The 13,027-nt window shown below is 31.9% G+C and overlaps 1 protein-coding gene across 1 annotated transcript in view; it reads left to right on the forward strand.

The window, feature by feature from the left end:
- LOC123702702 (T-cell leukemia homeobox protein 2) overlaps positions 1 to 12,627 on the forward strand; it is a 39,471-nt gene extending 26,844 nt beyond the window's left edge. The window contains exon 3 of the mRNA XM_045650481.1: positions 11,601 to 12,627. Within this exon, the coding sequence (XP_045506437.1) occupies positions 11,601 to 11,892 (292 nt within the window). The 3' untranslated portion in view covers positions 11,893 to 12,627. The remainder of the gene's footprint in view (positions 1 to 11,600) is intronic.
- Positions 12,628 to 13,027: the final 400 nt, after the last annotated feature.

A 13,027-nucleotide genomic window follows, 5' to 3' on the forward strand; every position in this document is an offset into this window, starting at 1 on the left:
TGTATGTAAACACTATTGGAGAATTCTGAATTCAGGTAAAGGCGATAAATAGTACATTCAATATAAATTTGTATTCCTTGAAAACAATGGTAATAAAATAAGTTTCCAATACATTTATAGGATTCTCCAAAAGCACCAGATGTTATAAATACTATAACAAACCATTTGAATATAGATTGAGGAAAAATGTATTATGTAGCTTCGTATTAAAATTCATCAATATTCAATTACATTAACACATTTTAATTTACATCTTTCCTTTTAAATATGAATGGGAATTGATTCTAATGAGGGCTATTTATATGTATTTTATCTTGGCGACATTTTATATTACCTTATCGAATATCACGTGTTTTAATCGCTTATTGTTAGATACATTTGCTTAATAACTAACAAGATTGTTTAGAGAAACGGATCCTTGTAAAGATCAATCGATTACATTATAATTATTATAACCAAAACTTAAAAATCAATAGTAATATTTTGGCAAGTACCTATAAAAGAGTCGACTCTGAACTCCTAATCTTTGTAGAAAACTTGATTTCGAATGACAGAACTTTTGTGCCTTTTATCTATATTGGAGTGTTGCTTTAATATGATAATTGAGATGGAATCGCCCGACATATTTGCGTCCCCCAACAAAAAGTGTAATCGCTGTAACAAAGCTAAGCTATTAAGTGTTTATACATATGGTATAGATGCAGCATCAAGCAGGCGGTAACACAGGGTAGCTAGGGAGATAAATATTGTATGAGGAACACAACTCGGCAGTTTGACTCATCAATTATTAACCGCAGTGGAAAAGACGAACGTTCGCCTTTTTACATGTATTCGCAGCAAGTTTATTGCCTATTTTTGTGACTTTTACTATACCTCTTAAGGTTTATTTTACGCTCGTTTGTGTGCTGAGAAAATGGCTTCATTTGTGAAATATTGTATTTCTGGTTTATAATGCCGTATGATGAATACGTTTTTTAATATTCTTACGAAACTTTTAATTGAAATGCTGCAGTAGATTTCATGATAGTACTGCAGTCTGATCTACCTTGAGCGAGTGTAGACAGAAAAATGCGTTTAGGTCAAATCATTGTTAATAGTATTGGATATGTAATAGTACCTATTGACTTTTAAAATCAAATTATAGTGCATCAGTTATCAAAATTTTATGTAGATTTAAAACAGCGTTTATAATAATTTCAACGGGCTTATTATATTCCATTCTGACGAGAAGAGCAGGATAAAATGGTTCAAAATAAAAAATTTACCTCAAACACCGTACGTTCAATACAGAATGTTTAAGCTTTTATTTCTGGATAAGGGAAAGGCAAAATCCTGCAAACTATTCACACATTCTCGTAGCCAATTCAAGTCAATATCGAGGTGTAATTCCAACAAATCGAATCGAGATCGTACCACATCTAACACACTGTAACCCAATGGGAGGAGAGTCCTTATTTATTTACTAACCCTGTTTCATTTCCTCCCGTAATTCCTTTCCATTGTATAAGTGAATATTAAAACTCCCCGAATTAGGGGGACACGTTTGTTCTATAAAAACAGCGCTTACGCTCCTTACAAAAAGGAACATTTTCGTTACTGTTTCTTGAATTACTAATTCCTTATCTTTGTGCTCGTTCAAAGTATTGTAGCTCTTATCCTTAAGTTCATTGGAATGAAAGTAATGTAAGTGTGATTGGGTAGATACGCTTGTTTTTCTTAAATGCGATTGAATGTCTTTAGTATAATTGCTTGCTTGTAGGTTGTCTCCTTCAGAATTACGAAACAAATCCGTATCCCGATTGATACAAGACGTCAGGGAAACGGTGGCTTAACAGGACAATTTTGCGTGTTCATTTATTCTCATTTCACATAGTTTTTCTTTTTTTAGAGATTAGCTATATATACACCACTATTTTTTAATCAGTACATAAAATTTTACAGGGTGTTAAGTACCTTTAACCAATCATATTTGTGTAAGAAATAATTAAAAACACTAACAAACAGAAATGTCCCAAAATTGTCCACATAAATATGTAAAAATTGTTAAACCTATTCTTAGTCAATGACCCACACTAGGTATTGTGTTGTAATTTTCTAGCGTACGATTTCGAATAGGTCCGCTGGACAGCTCCATTGATAAATTCCGGCAAACTCGCGTCGAAGCTCGCCATCCTTCACCCCGCCACCCCCTTTCCCTCTGTGGCCTGCGCCCGCGTCGCAGTTCGCAGTTCGCAGTTCGCACCCCAACGCCGAACGCGTTGCGACAACGGACAAACAGTGCCTAATTGTTAGCGGAAGTGAGAACTTGCTTTTTTTCGTCGCGTTTGTTTACGTTTTTCCTGGTACAATATCATATCAATTCATATCACGGGATTATGTACTTATGCTTCGTGCGTTCTTTTTGAGTGGAGAAAATGCGAGTGCAGCAGTACGTATGTACAGATAATAGTACCCGAGTCCCGAACGCTCGATCGCCAAATGTACGAACCGTCCGCGTCGTGGTAAATGCTTACCAGCAGGCGTTGTCACAAAATGCTAACGTGTTAGTAATGTACTAGCGTATTTTTAAGAGGATCCTCGACGTAGTACGAATGTCGAATAACGCTGCGGTTCATGAATTTCTCACAGCGGAGTTTGGAAGTCAGTGGATCGGTCGAGGCGGGCCTGCTGCTTGGCCTCCTCGCTCACCTGATCTCACACCCTTGGACCTCTTTTTGTGGAGTGAAATTAAGTGAACAAAAGTGAGCCGGTTAGTGTCGAACAATAATTAAAACAGCGCATATTGGATGAAGTGAAAAGACAAAAAAACATACCTACTTACTTCTCTCGTTAAAAAACAATTTAATAAAACGTGCATGTCTGTGTATTGATAACGGTGGTGGACATTTTGAAGGACAATTTTATTATTGAAATACTTGTAAGGTTAGTTAAGATAATTGTAAATACCAGCTGATTCTAACTTCACACGCCAAAATCGTTTTTTCTTTCAATACAGATTAGGTATTGTAAAAACAGCTGATTCTAATTTCTTAAACACGCCAAAATCGTTTTTTCTTTCAATACAGAGTAGGTAGGTATTGTAAAAAACAGCTGGTTCTAACTTCTTAAACACGCCAAAATCGTTTTTTCGTTCAATACAGATTAGGTATTGTAAAAAACAGCTGATTCTAACTTCTTAATTTATACGTCAAAATTCGATTTTGATATTGTTTGTTTTGTAATTGCATACCTACGTACCTATTTAATTTATTGTAAAAAAGTAATTATTCAGGTCCTAAGCCCGGATGATGTATGAAGGGGAGATTTGAATTTAGGAAATTAAAATAAATAAAGTTAGTAACTACATCTCTTGTTTCATTTTATTGCCCAAGGTTAGGTAATACTATCAATGAATAAGTGAATGAACTCTGCAATGTGTCTATGATTTTAGTGAGACTTTCTTAAATAAACAAATGACTATATCTTTGCTATCTATCGATATTATGTAATTCTAACATCATGATCACGATAATAAAGTATTCGCTAACATGTCCTTAAAGTTTTTGTACTGATTTAAAAATAGTGGTGTATAGCCATGCTCACTGCCATGTCCTCGTGCATCCTCCCTTTTAGCTAAACGATGTCCAAAATTTTTATTTCCTCGGATATACAATAGTGTCAACAAACATTGTAACATAACACTATACTATCGAACTACACATGCAAGAAAGTCATAAAGAAATGGTTACAAACGCTATCTTTTGAAGAAACCGAACAATTACTTAAAGGACCACTGAGCTAACACACATGCCTTCACTCACAAACAATGACACATACTCACACACACACACACGCAAACTCACACACACACACACACTATCACGAACACGCGTGCTGCAAACCGCAAAATAATGTACTTTGTGTTTTTCTTTTATTTTTTTTTTATTAATTGTAGTAACTTCCATTACATTAGATTATTTACCTACTTGTTAACTCTCTACTGTCCATAACATATGTATATAACCAAGAAGCGCAACTCAGGGTCCCAAGACACAAGTATTCCACTTAGTTTGGGATCCACTGTCGTACTTTAATTGTAAAACATAAAATGGACAAATAAATTTATTTCATTTCATTTATTTCATTTCATTTCATTTCATTTCAATTTATTTCATTTCATTTCATATCAAGTGCCTTGTAAGTTGTGATCCTCCTATGATATATTATGTCTGGTGACTTTTATAATTTTAAATTGTTGTCTTGTTATATTGTAATTTGTTTAATTTCCATAGCATACGCCTAGTTTATACTGGGTCTAGTATAGTGGGATACGTTTATTAATCTTTAAAACATTGACTAGTACAAAATGTCAAATCTCTTAACAAATTCAAAGATTTTAAAAACTTCACTTCGTCTGGAAAATGCTTGAGGCAGGATGTTCATTACACATTCACTCTTCATTCATTATTTATAAAGATTTTATGAGATTCATCTCGGAACTTTTGAAATGTTTCTTGAATTTATTGTATTGTTTTGATTGCTGTCCATTTTATATATATCATCTTTAAATAGTTCATATTTTAAATAAATATTATATTACTCGAATGTGTTATATCTTTAAATCTAGTCTTGATTTGGATATCATGTTTCACGGAAAAGAGAACCCAAGGATGTATTAAAATTCCTATATACCACTTATAAGGTGAGAATTTATATCATTTCATTCTAAGAAACTCACGAAATTAATCTCAAAAATAAAATTTTCATTACCAAACGTTTCCCCTTATTAATATCACCTTAACATTAATTTAAACGGCTTATAAAATAATCAAGCCGAAATTGCTAATTGCCAGCCGCCACGTTTGGCTTATTTAAGGAAAGTTTCATTGTGCTTCACTTTATCTAATTATAAAGCCGGCGGCTTAAAGTGGTTCACCCTATAGTTAGTGCGGTGCGTATCTTATCGATAATTTAATTTATTTAAGATAAGCTCGAGTGAAAATATATTTAGTGTTACACATATCTGTGTGACAAATTCCATAGCCGCTGGTAGTAAAGTTCAGTGGCTATCAACGAGTTTATTACCTAAAGTTTATGTTATTATTTATAATAATTATTAATAAGATATTGTTAATTTAACTTAATCCATATTCACTCCCTGTGTTCTGCTACGCGTATGCATTATGAACTTAATTAATCTTCACATCGTCTACACATGTAATTTAAATGACTTTATATCCGATTTAAATCATATTATCTACATTTGATTGTCTACGTGGTATCTTATCCACACGTTTTAACGTTTTCATAAACCCGATATAGTGCATTAATTAAAATTATCGATATTGCACCGCACATCACTAGTTCGTTCATTTACCGTTATAATAAAGTTCTCCGCGATAATAGACTTAGCGCTTTGTTCAATGATTCATTAACAGACGGTGCCGCCTGGCAAGTAGGTCCATATATAGCTGTCAATGTTTGGGGGTATATTGAAATTATACTGAAAACAAGAATTTGTATGTGTGCGTGGTTTTTTATGTATCTATTGTTACCTGACTGCTTGTTAAGTGTGTGGTGTATTATAGGCTTTACTATACCTAGTAGGGATGCGCCGAATACCGAATACATATTCGGTATTCGGCATATTCGGCATCTTTTTCACTATTCGTATTCGGCCGAATTATTCGGTTTAGGTGCCGAATATATTCGGTATGAGTATTTCTACTTTCTTGGCTATAGAACTAAATAAATAACTTCATATTATGAATGATTTATGTCATACTATACACAAGTCAAAGAAATCCTATGAAGAATGTTTGAACCTAAGGTATACAGGGTGTAATCGTTAAGTGTGCACAGGCGATTATTCCGTAACTTTAACAGATATCAAAAAACCTTAAATTGATATTGAAAGTAATGACCTAATGAGTAAAATGACAATAATAATTTTTTAAAAATAAAACGAGAAATATCCAAAAATGTTACATGAAACGCTCCCATACATTGTCCCATACAATGTTCGAGACGACGCGACATCCTCGATTTGAAATACCATTGTATTCCACATCGAGCTCTATTTACAGTCTCTAAATGAACTTTCATTAAAATTTGCGAAATAATTATAGCACAAAATCAAATAACAAAGCAAAACCTTTCATATTAAATGTTTGAAATAGTCCTATTTCATACTAAATGTATGGGAGCGTTTCATGTAACATTTTTGGATATTTCTCGTTTTATTTTTAAAAAGTTATTATTGTCATTTTACTCATTGGGTATAGTACTTTCAATATGAGTTAAAAGTTTTTTTTTTTTTGTTTTTGTTAGTTAAATCGAACAGCGCCCCTAGCGGACGTATGGGGAAGCTTTGATTCCCCATACAAATTTCGCTGTGACGCAGACGCGATTGTAACGTTTCGTACTCGATGAAAACTCGCACTAGGCACACCGTTAGAACCGGTTTACGCATCAAAACACGTCAAAACATTGAACCGAATAATTCGGCCGAATATTCGGTTCGGTAAGGTTCTTACCGAATAGTATTCGGTATTCGGTTATTCGGTGAAACCACTATTCGGCGCATCTCTAATACCTAGTATACCTGTGTAAATTATAAGAAGATAAATTATCGAAGAAAGACCACTAAAAATAATCTTTTTGACTACAATAAGTAATATAAAAAAAGAATACAATAAGTATAATGAGTTAGATGTTCAATATATTCTGAACTTTTTAATAATATATTTCATAAACTATTATTATACATATTTAGATATATTTATTTCAAACGTCGATAAATAATTTCCTCAATTTGACACTTACCTTAATTTAGTAAATACGCAGAAAGGGATAATAAGGGACAACAATGTATCATGATCAACTCTGAATTAGAGATATTAACTCGAAATTCATTCCCTTGTCAGTTTTAATTACCCTTAAGTAATTAACTTGCGATGAAAGTTCACGAAATAATAATTTATTACGTTTGTTTTCATTTCTCTCACTTATGTTGTTGTTTTCCGTAACACCGACTACAAATAAATCTACTAAATTAATTTTTACTTGGATATTCCATTAGTAATAGAAAAATCTCTAAATATTCCTCTTAAATTAAATATTAAAGTACCTATGTAAATCTTCATTCACCAAGTTTCTTCTTAATAGGTGACAAGTGACCTAAGACCTCATTTACATTTAGTCCGATTTCGCCGTTTAAATTATTGAAATCATTATAAACTTATTGCACTAAAACTGTTATCAATCCGAAAATAAATCGATTTAAATTAAGCTCGAAGTATCCAATGATTTTCTTGATAGCGATAATCCTCTAATTGAGTCGCTTTAGGTTACTCAATGTGATATACTAAAAGCCTTAAAAGCCTCCAATGAATATTTAACCATATTTGTATAGAGATAGTGTTTGTTATTGATTGCTTTTGTATTCGCATGCAAATGAATATTAGAGCAGTAAGTCGGCTATCTTAATTAGACCGATACAAGAATATACGTAAATGCAAAGAACATTACTAATACAGCCGCTTGTGTAAGATAAATTAGACCTTCTTGACTATGATTTTCAATATAATGCTATCTCAAAGTCGGATAGATAAAAAATATAAGACTTCTGTTACTATGTTGAAGGCGGTAATTCTTTGTTTTATCTAAAACTGAATACAATCTCTCAAAGATGACTATGCAAACTACTTGATTGGCTTATTGAATATTTGTACGTATCTTTAGATCTTTCCTTATGTTGTTGTGATTATATCTGTATGTAAATAACATGTTAAGTTGAATGAGGTGGAAATGGTTCTGTATTTTTACGTTCTATCTTGTCATGATAGTCGTATTTTAGATCTGTGTCTATGTATCTGAGTTAGGTATCTTGATATTCTATATCTTTGTTATGCTGCATGCGGAATTACCTATTCTTTCAATACTTACCTAATTAAATTCATAAATACATTCATTTTTTTAATAGAAAATAAATATACTAGATTAACATAAAGTTACCAGATTGTTACAAGCTTATTCCCTAAAATTCCCAAATTCGTGTCACCCAGTAAGTTATGAATAATTTTAAAGAAAGCACCATCACTTAAGGCTTCGCTTTACCTCGGTTCAAACTGTACATAAACTTTTACTTATGTTAATAAGCAATGAGGTACTTAGCGTGAACGTATTCACCCTAAGTTAAGTGTGAGCTTAAGTCTAACATTAAATTTTCTGCTGGATTAAAAGCATTTTGCAAAATTGCCATGCCGTGTTCAAAATGTAAAGAATTAGATATTGATTATTTTTTAATGCAATAGGTACTAGGATTTATACGCGTTATGATTAGGTATGTCGTTATTATAAATAATACACAATCAATTGTTAAAATGCGTTCCAAAATTGATTATAACATTTGAATGCTGAAACTTTAGAGTATCTTGAATTCAGCTGTAGGTACTATGTAAATAGTGAAGAGCTGGTACTTTACCTATAAAACAGATATATAGACCTACAAATACCTTATGTAATCTGAATAAATGGCTAGACCTCATTTTCAGTTGTAGGTATCGAAAACAAATTAAATACTGGATTACAAACACAACAATTATGTTATCAGCCTAATATCTACATAACAACCATGTTAAAGCAGAACATTATTAAATTTACTCATTTAGCGATTGACTATAAGTGCTGATTTACACAGGGTCAGTAGACAAGTCAGTCGCGGCGCCGAATTTCGGCGCCGCGACTGACTTGACTTTAACTGTTTACATAGACTTCAAGCCTCTGTAGTCTGTACTGACTTCAAATCTGTTTACACAGGGTTTTTTTTCGGGTCAGCACTGATTTGCCTCGAATTTGTAGTCAGTTACTGACCCTGTGTAAATCAGCACTCACATCAGAATTTCCGTGGGTTACAAAATATTCTATCTATTATAATATGATTCTTTTTACTCTTTATAATAATTATAACATTTAAAAATTCACAAAATAATCGATGCAGTCGACTTGTTCCAATCGACATTCTAAATTCTAATCAACGCGTCGCTCGACTAATCGGGCGACAAATCCGGTCCCTTATTAATAATGCAAGCACTTTGTATTATGTTAAGTGGGGTCTCGAAGTTTGCAAATACTTGACTTCGTTTTAAGTTAACGAGCTTTGTATGTAATGACTTCATTTTGAGAGAATTTCTTATACTATTATTTAGTATTAGTACGGTTAAGATTTTTATAGGAGACTCATAATCTCTAAGCTCATAATATTATAATTTGTTAAAAAAATTGTATTAATAAAAGGATGTAATATAAATAGATACAATCTAGATGTAACCTTTACGAATATCCATTAGTTGTTTATAAAATTATACAAGAAGTTATCTTTTTGATAAGGACCAAAATAGATATGTAGGTAGGTATGTCTTTGAGATTATTTTAAATATTCAGTATTAATTCGCTTCATATCAAGCAACAGATAGTAAATATATATATTATATTCATATACGTATACGGTATAGTTCATTAATAGCTATAAGAGTTTTCAAAATCTCACTTAAAACAACAATTTTATCAAAATAGTAATAAACTCAAGGAAAACACGTAAAATAAAATCTAAGAAGTTAATTATGTTCTAAAACATGTTTTTAATCGACACATCTTAAATAAATAAGCAGTTAAATTAAATTACAATTAATTCCAACCGAATTCGAAATTGTTATAATAAAAATCATGTACTTATGCTTTAAAATTAAATACAAAGATACCAACTGGAAACTACTAATATTATTATATTTAATCATATCCTACTAATATTATAAATGCGAAAGTTTGTGAGGATGGATGTACCTATGTTTGTTACTCTTTCACGCAAATACTAATGAACCGTTTGCAATGTTTAGCACATATATAGAGGGTAACTTGGATTAACACATAGGATAAGTTTTATCCCGCAAATCCTACGGAAACGGGAACTATGCGGATATTTCTTTGAAAGCGCGGACGAAGCCGCGGGTGGAAAGCTAGTCGATTATAGATTGACAGTTCGCGGCTAGACAGCCTGGATGGAAATTAGCGATCTAATGATTAACTAATTGACTTGATTCTAATTGAATAAACCTTACCTCATGTATTATTTAAGGCTGTTAGTGTACCTACGGTTTACAACCGAGCCTGTTTGAATTTTAACAACTTTGATTTGTCGATGTACCTATCTACGCTACGGTCTACTTTTATTTTTAACTAGCTTCCGCCCGTGACTCCGTCCGCGCGGAAAAATTAAGAAAAATTAAGATTTTTTTCTACGTATTTTTTCGGGATAAAAAGTATTCTATTTTATGCCCAGGATAATAAGTTATAATTATACCAAGTTTCATCGAAATCGAACCGTTAGTTTTCACGTGATGTCTTCACATACAGACAGACAGACAAAAAATTTTTGAATCACATATTTGGGTTTGGTATCGAGTATCGACCCAGTGCTATTTATTTTTTCAATATTTTCAATGTACAGAATTGACCCTTCTACAGATTTATTATATGCTAGCTAGCTACTACCGCCCGCGGTTTCACCCGCTTTGTCAAAATCTTAATAAATTATATCGGTACAATAACCTTCCTCTAGAATGACTCTATCTATTTAAAATACAGCATCAAAATCTGTTGCGTAGTTTTAAAGATTTAAGCAAACATATACCTAGTGACTGTTATATGCATACCTACTATGTAATGATTTTCACCGTACATTATTTTTTAGGGAACTTTACTTACTTTTCTCTTTCTTTATAACTTGAAGAATTGAGATTGACATTATAAATAATAGTATTCAAAATTTTACCAAATGATAATTTAAGGAAGGGCGCACAGCATAAGAAAATCGAGCTTTTTTTCATTCAAACTTTAAAAAAACTTAACAAACGATATACTGAAATCCTCGATAATCTATTAAAGAAACCGCATTCAAATACGTTGTGTTATTTTAAAGATTTAAGCATAGGTCTGGATGGAAAGACAGACTTTGCTAAAAAGTTTTTTCATCATTTTAGAGCAACAAACATCTTGTTAATATAGTCTGTAAATACACTTACCTAGTCTGTAAATACACTAACAACTGCTCTTCAGCTCTTATTAGATTCATTAAAATGTACATTTAGCTACTCGTTATTTAAATTTAACTAGGTATCAGTTAAGTGTTAACTATGGCCGGTCAGTCGACTAATGCATGTTGACTATTTAGCAAACATCAATATTAATATTTAATGATATAATAGTTGTTTCACACCTGTGTTTAATAGCTTAGAACGAAAATACTTGTAAATGCCAAATCTATTTGAATATTAGTTGGATAATGTATCTTGAATTAATGATTTCGTCATTTGGTCATATTAACTGAAATATTGAATGAAAGCTTTATACAATTCTAATGATATTTTCAACTTTTGAGCACATACTATCATTATTGTATAGACGTACGAGGGCTTAAAGCTTTCAGAAATGTTAATAAGGTTTTATTTACTACATATTTTGTCATTGGAAATATCCCAGAAACTGCTGAAACAAACATAACCAAAATAATAAAAGTTAATAAGTAAAGAATAATTAATTTATTCCTTCTTAATTTGTTTCAGACGTCAAACAGCTGAAGAGCGGGAAGCGGAACGTCAAGCGGCCAACCGCTTGATGCTTTCACTGCAAGCTGAAGCGCTGAGCAAAGGCTATATGCCTGAACCACCACCGGGTGCACCGCTTTCAGCGCTTCATTATCAAAATCCACAGAACGCTCAAGCGCCCGCGTCGAATACAGCGCTAAGCGCTTTACAGAACTTGCAGCCATGGGCTGGAAACCATGCCTCTTTTATGAACGCTTCGAATCAAGCGCCGACAGCGCACCCGCCGCCCGTTGCGTCGCCTATTTGTTGAAATTCTAAATTCAAATTTTACTTTTTTATGCACAGCCAGTAATACATAAAAATGAGGTTTTATGTGCAGTATATTTTAAAGCATTTTGTAAAAACGGTAGAAATTCTAATAATTGTAAATAGTAAAACAAGGTAGATTTTATGTAGAGAGTAAATAATATTATATTATGTAAAGCATGTAACAAAATAACACATTTAGTAATCAGTAATCACTATAGTTCTCACTTTAAAATTTTTTTCTTTATACATCAGAACTGATTTACTTATGCATATAAAAAGAAAGTTAGATACTTATTTAATACATCACAAATCACAATATTATTATGATATATAAATGCTTTGAATTCTTTTGTAAAAATAGTTTGTAAATAAATATGTAGGTAGTTACTTAAATAGGTAGGTAGTTAATGTTAAGCTCATATAAAAATGTGTAATAGAAATGGCTGTATAGTCTTAGTAACAATTTAACATTTCGTAATTTTATTAATGTAAATATAAATACAGACAGTATTATTAAAATAAATCTAACTAAATGGAAAAAAATATTGTAAAGCCTGAGTAATTAATATGCTAATTAGTAATTAGGATATGAAATAAAATACTGTAAATAAAGGAGATAATGTATTTATTGGATGTTTACTGTTAATGACGCTTTTGAATGAAAAATGTATCTCTTCAAGAAAATATGCAGAATCTGGGCTTTAGAGTTTAGACATGCACTATGTAAAATGTAATAGTTCTGTATCTTATCTATCAGTTATAATGTAGCTTATCTATCAGATAAAATAATCTATTAAAATTTACTTTATTTAGGGCTGATTTTTCAATCCTTGGTTTAAACCTAAGAGCAATTAACCTATAGAGTACTTGTATCGAGCGTATACAATTTACATATATTTGTTTCTCTCTATCTAAAGAAAACGTCGTATGAAAGAATGAGACAGCTATAGACAACAAGCTACGTTTCAACATAGTCATGGCACCATTTTTACTATAGGTACGTATTTAGATAGATAGAAGGTGATAGTGATGGGATGTGCTTCAATCGATAAAATCGTGAATGTATTTTGCATTTACGGTTTCGTGAAATAATAAATAATAAAAAAACAAAACTTATAATTAATTTCAGTTGAATA

This window comes from Colias croceus, chromosome 24, assembly GCF_905220415.1.
Source record: "Colias croceus chromosome 24, ilColCroc2.1".
In the NCBI taxonomy this organism is placed as follows: Eukaryota; Metazoa; Arthropoda; class Insecta; order Lepidoptera; family Pieridae; genus Colias; species Colias croceus.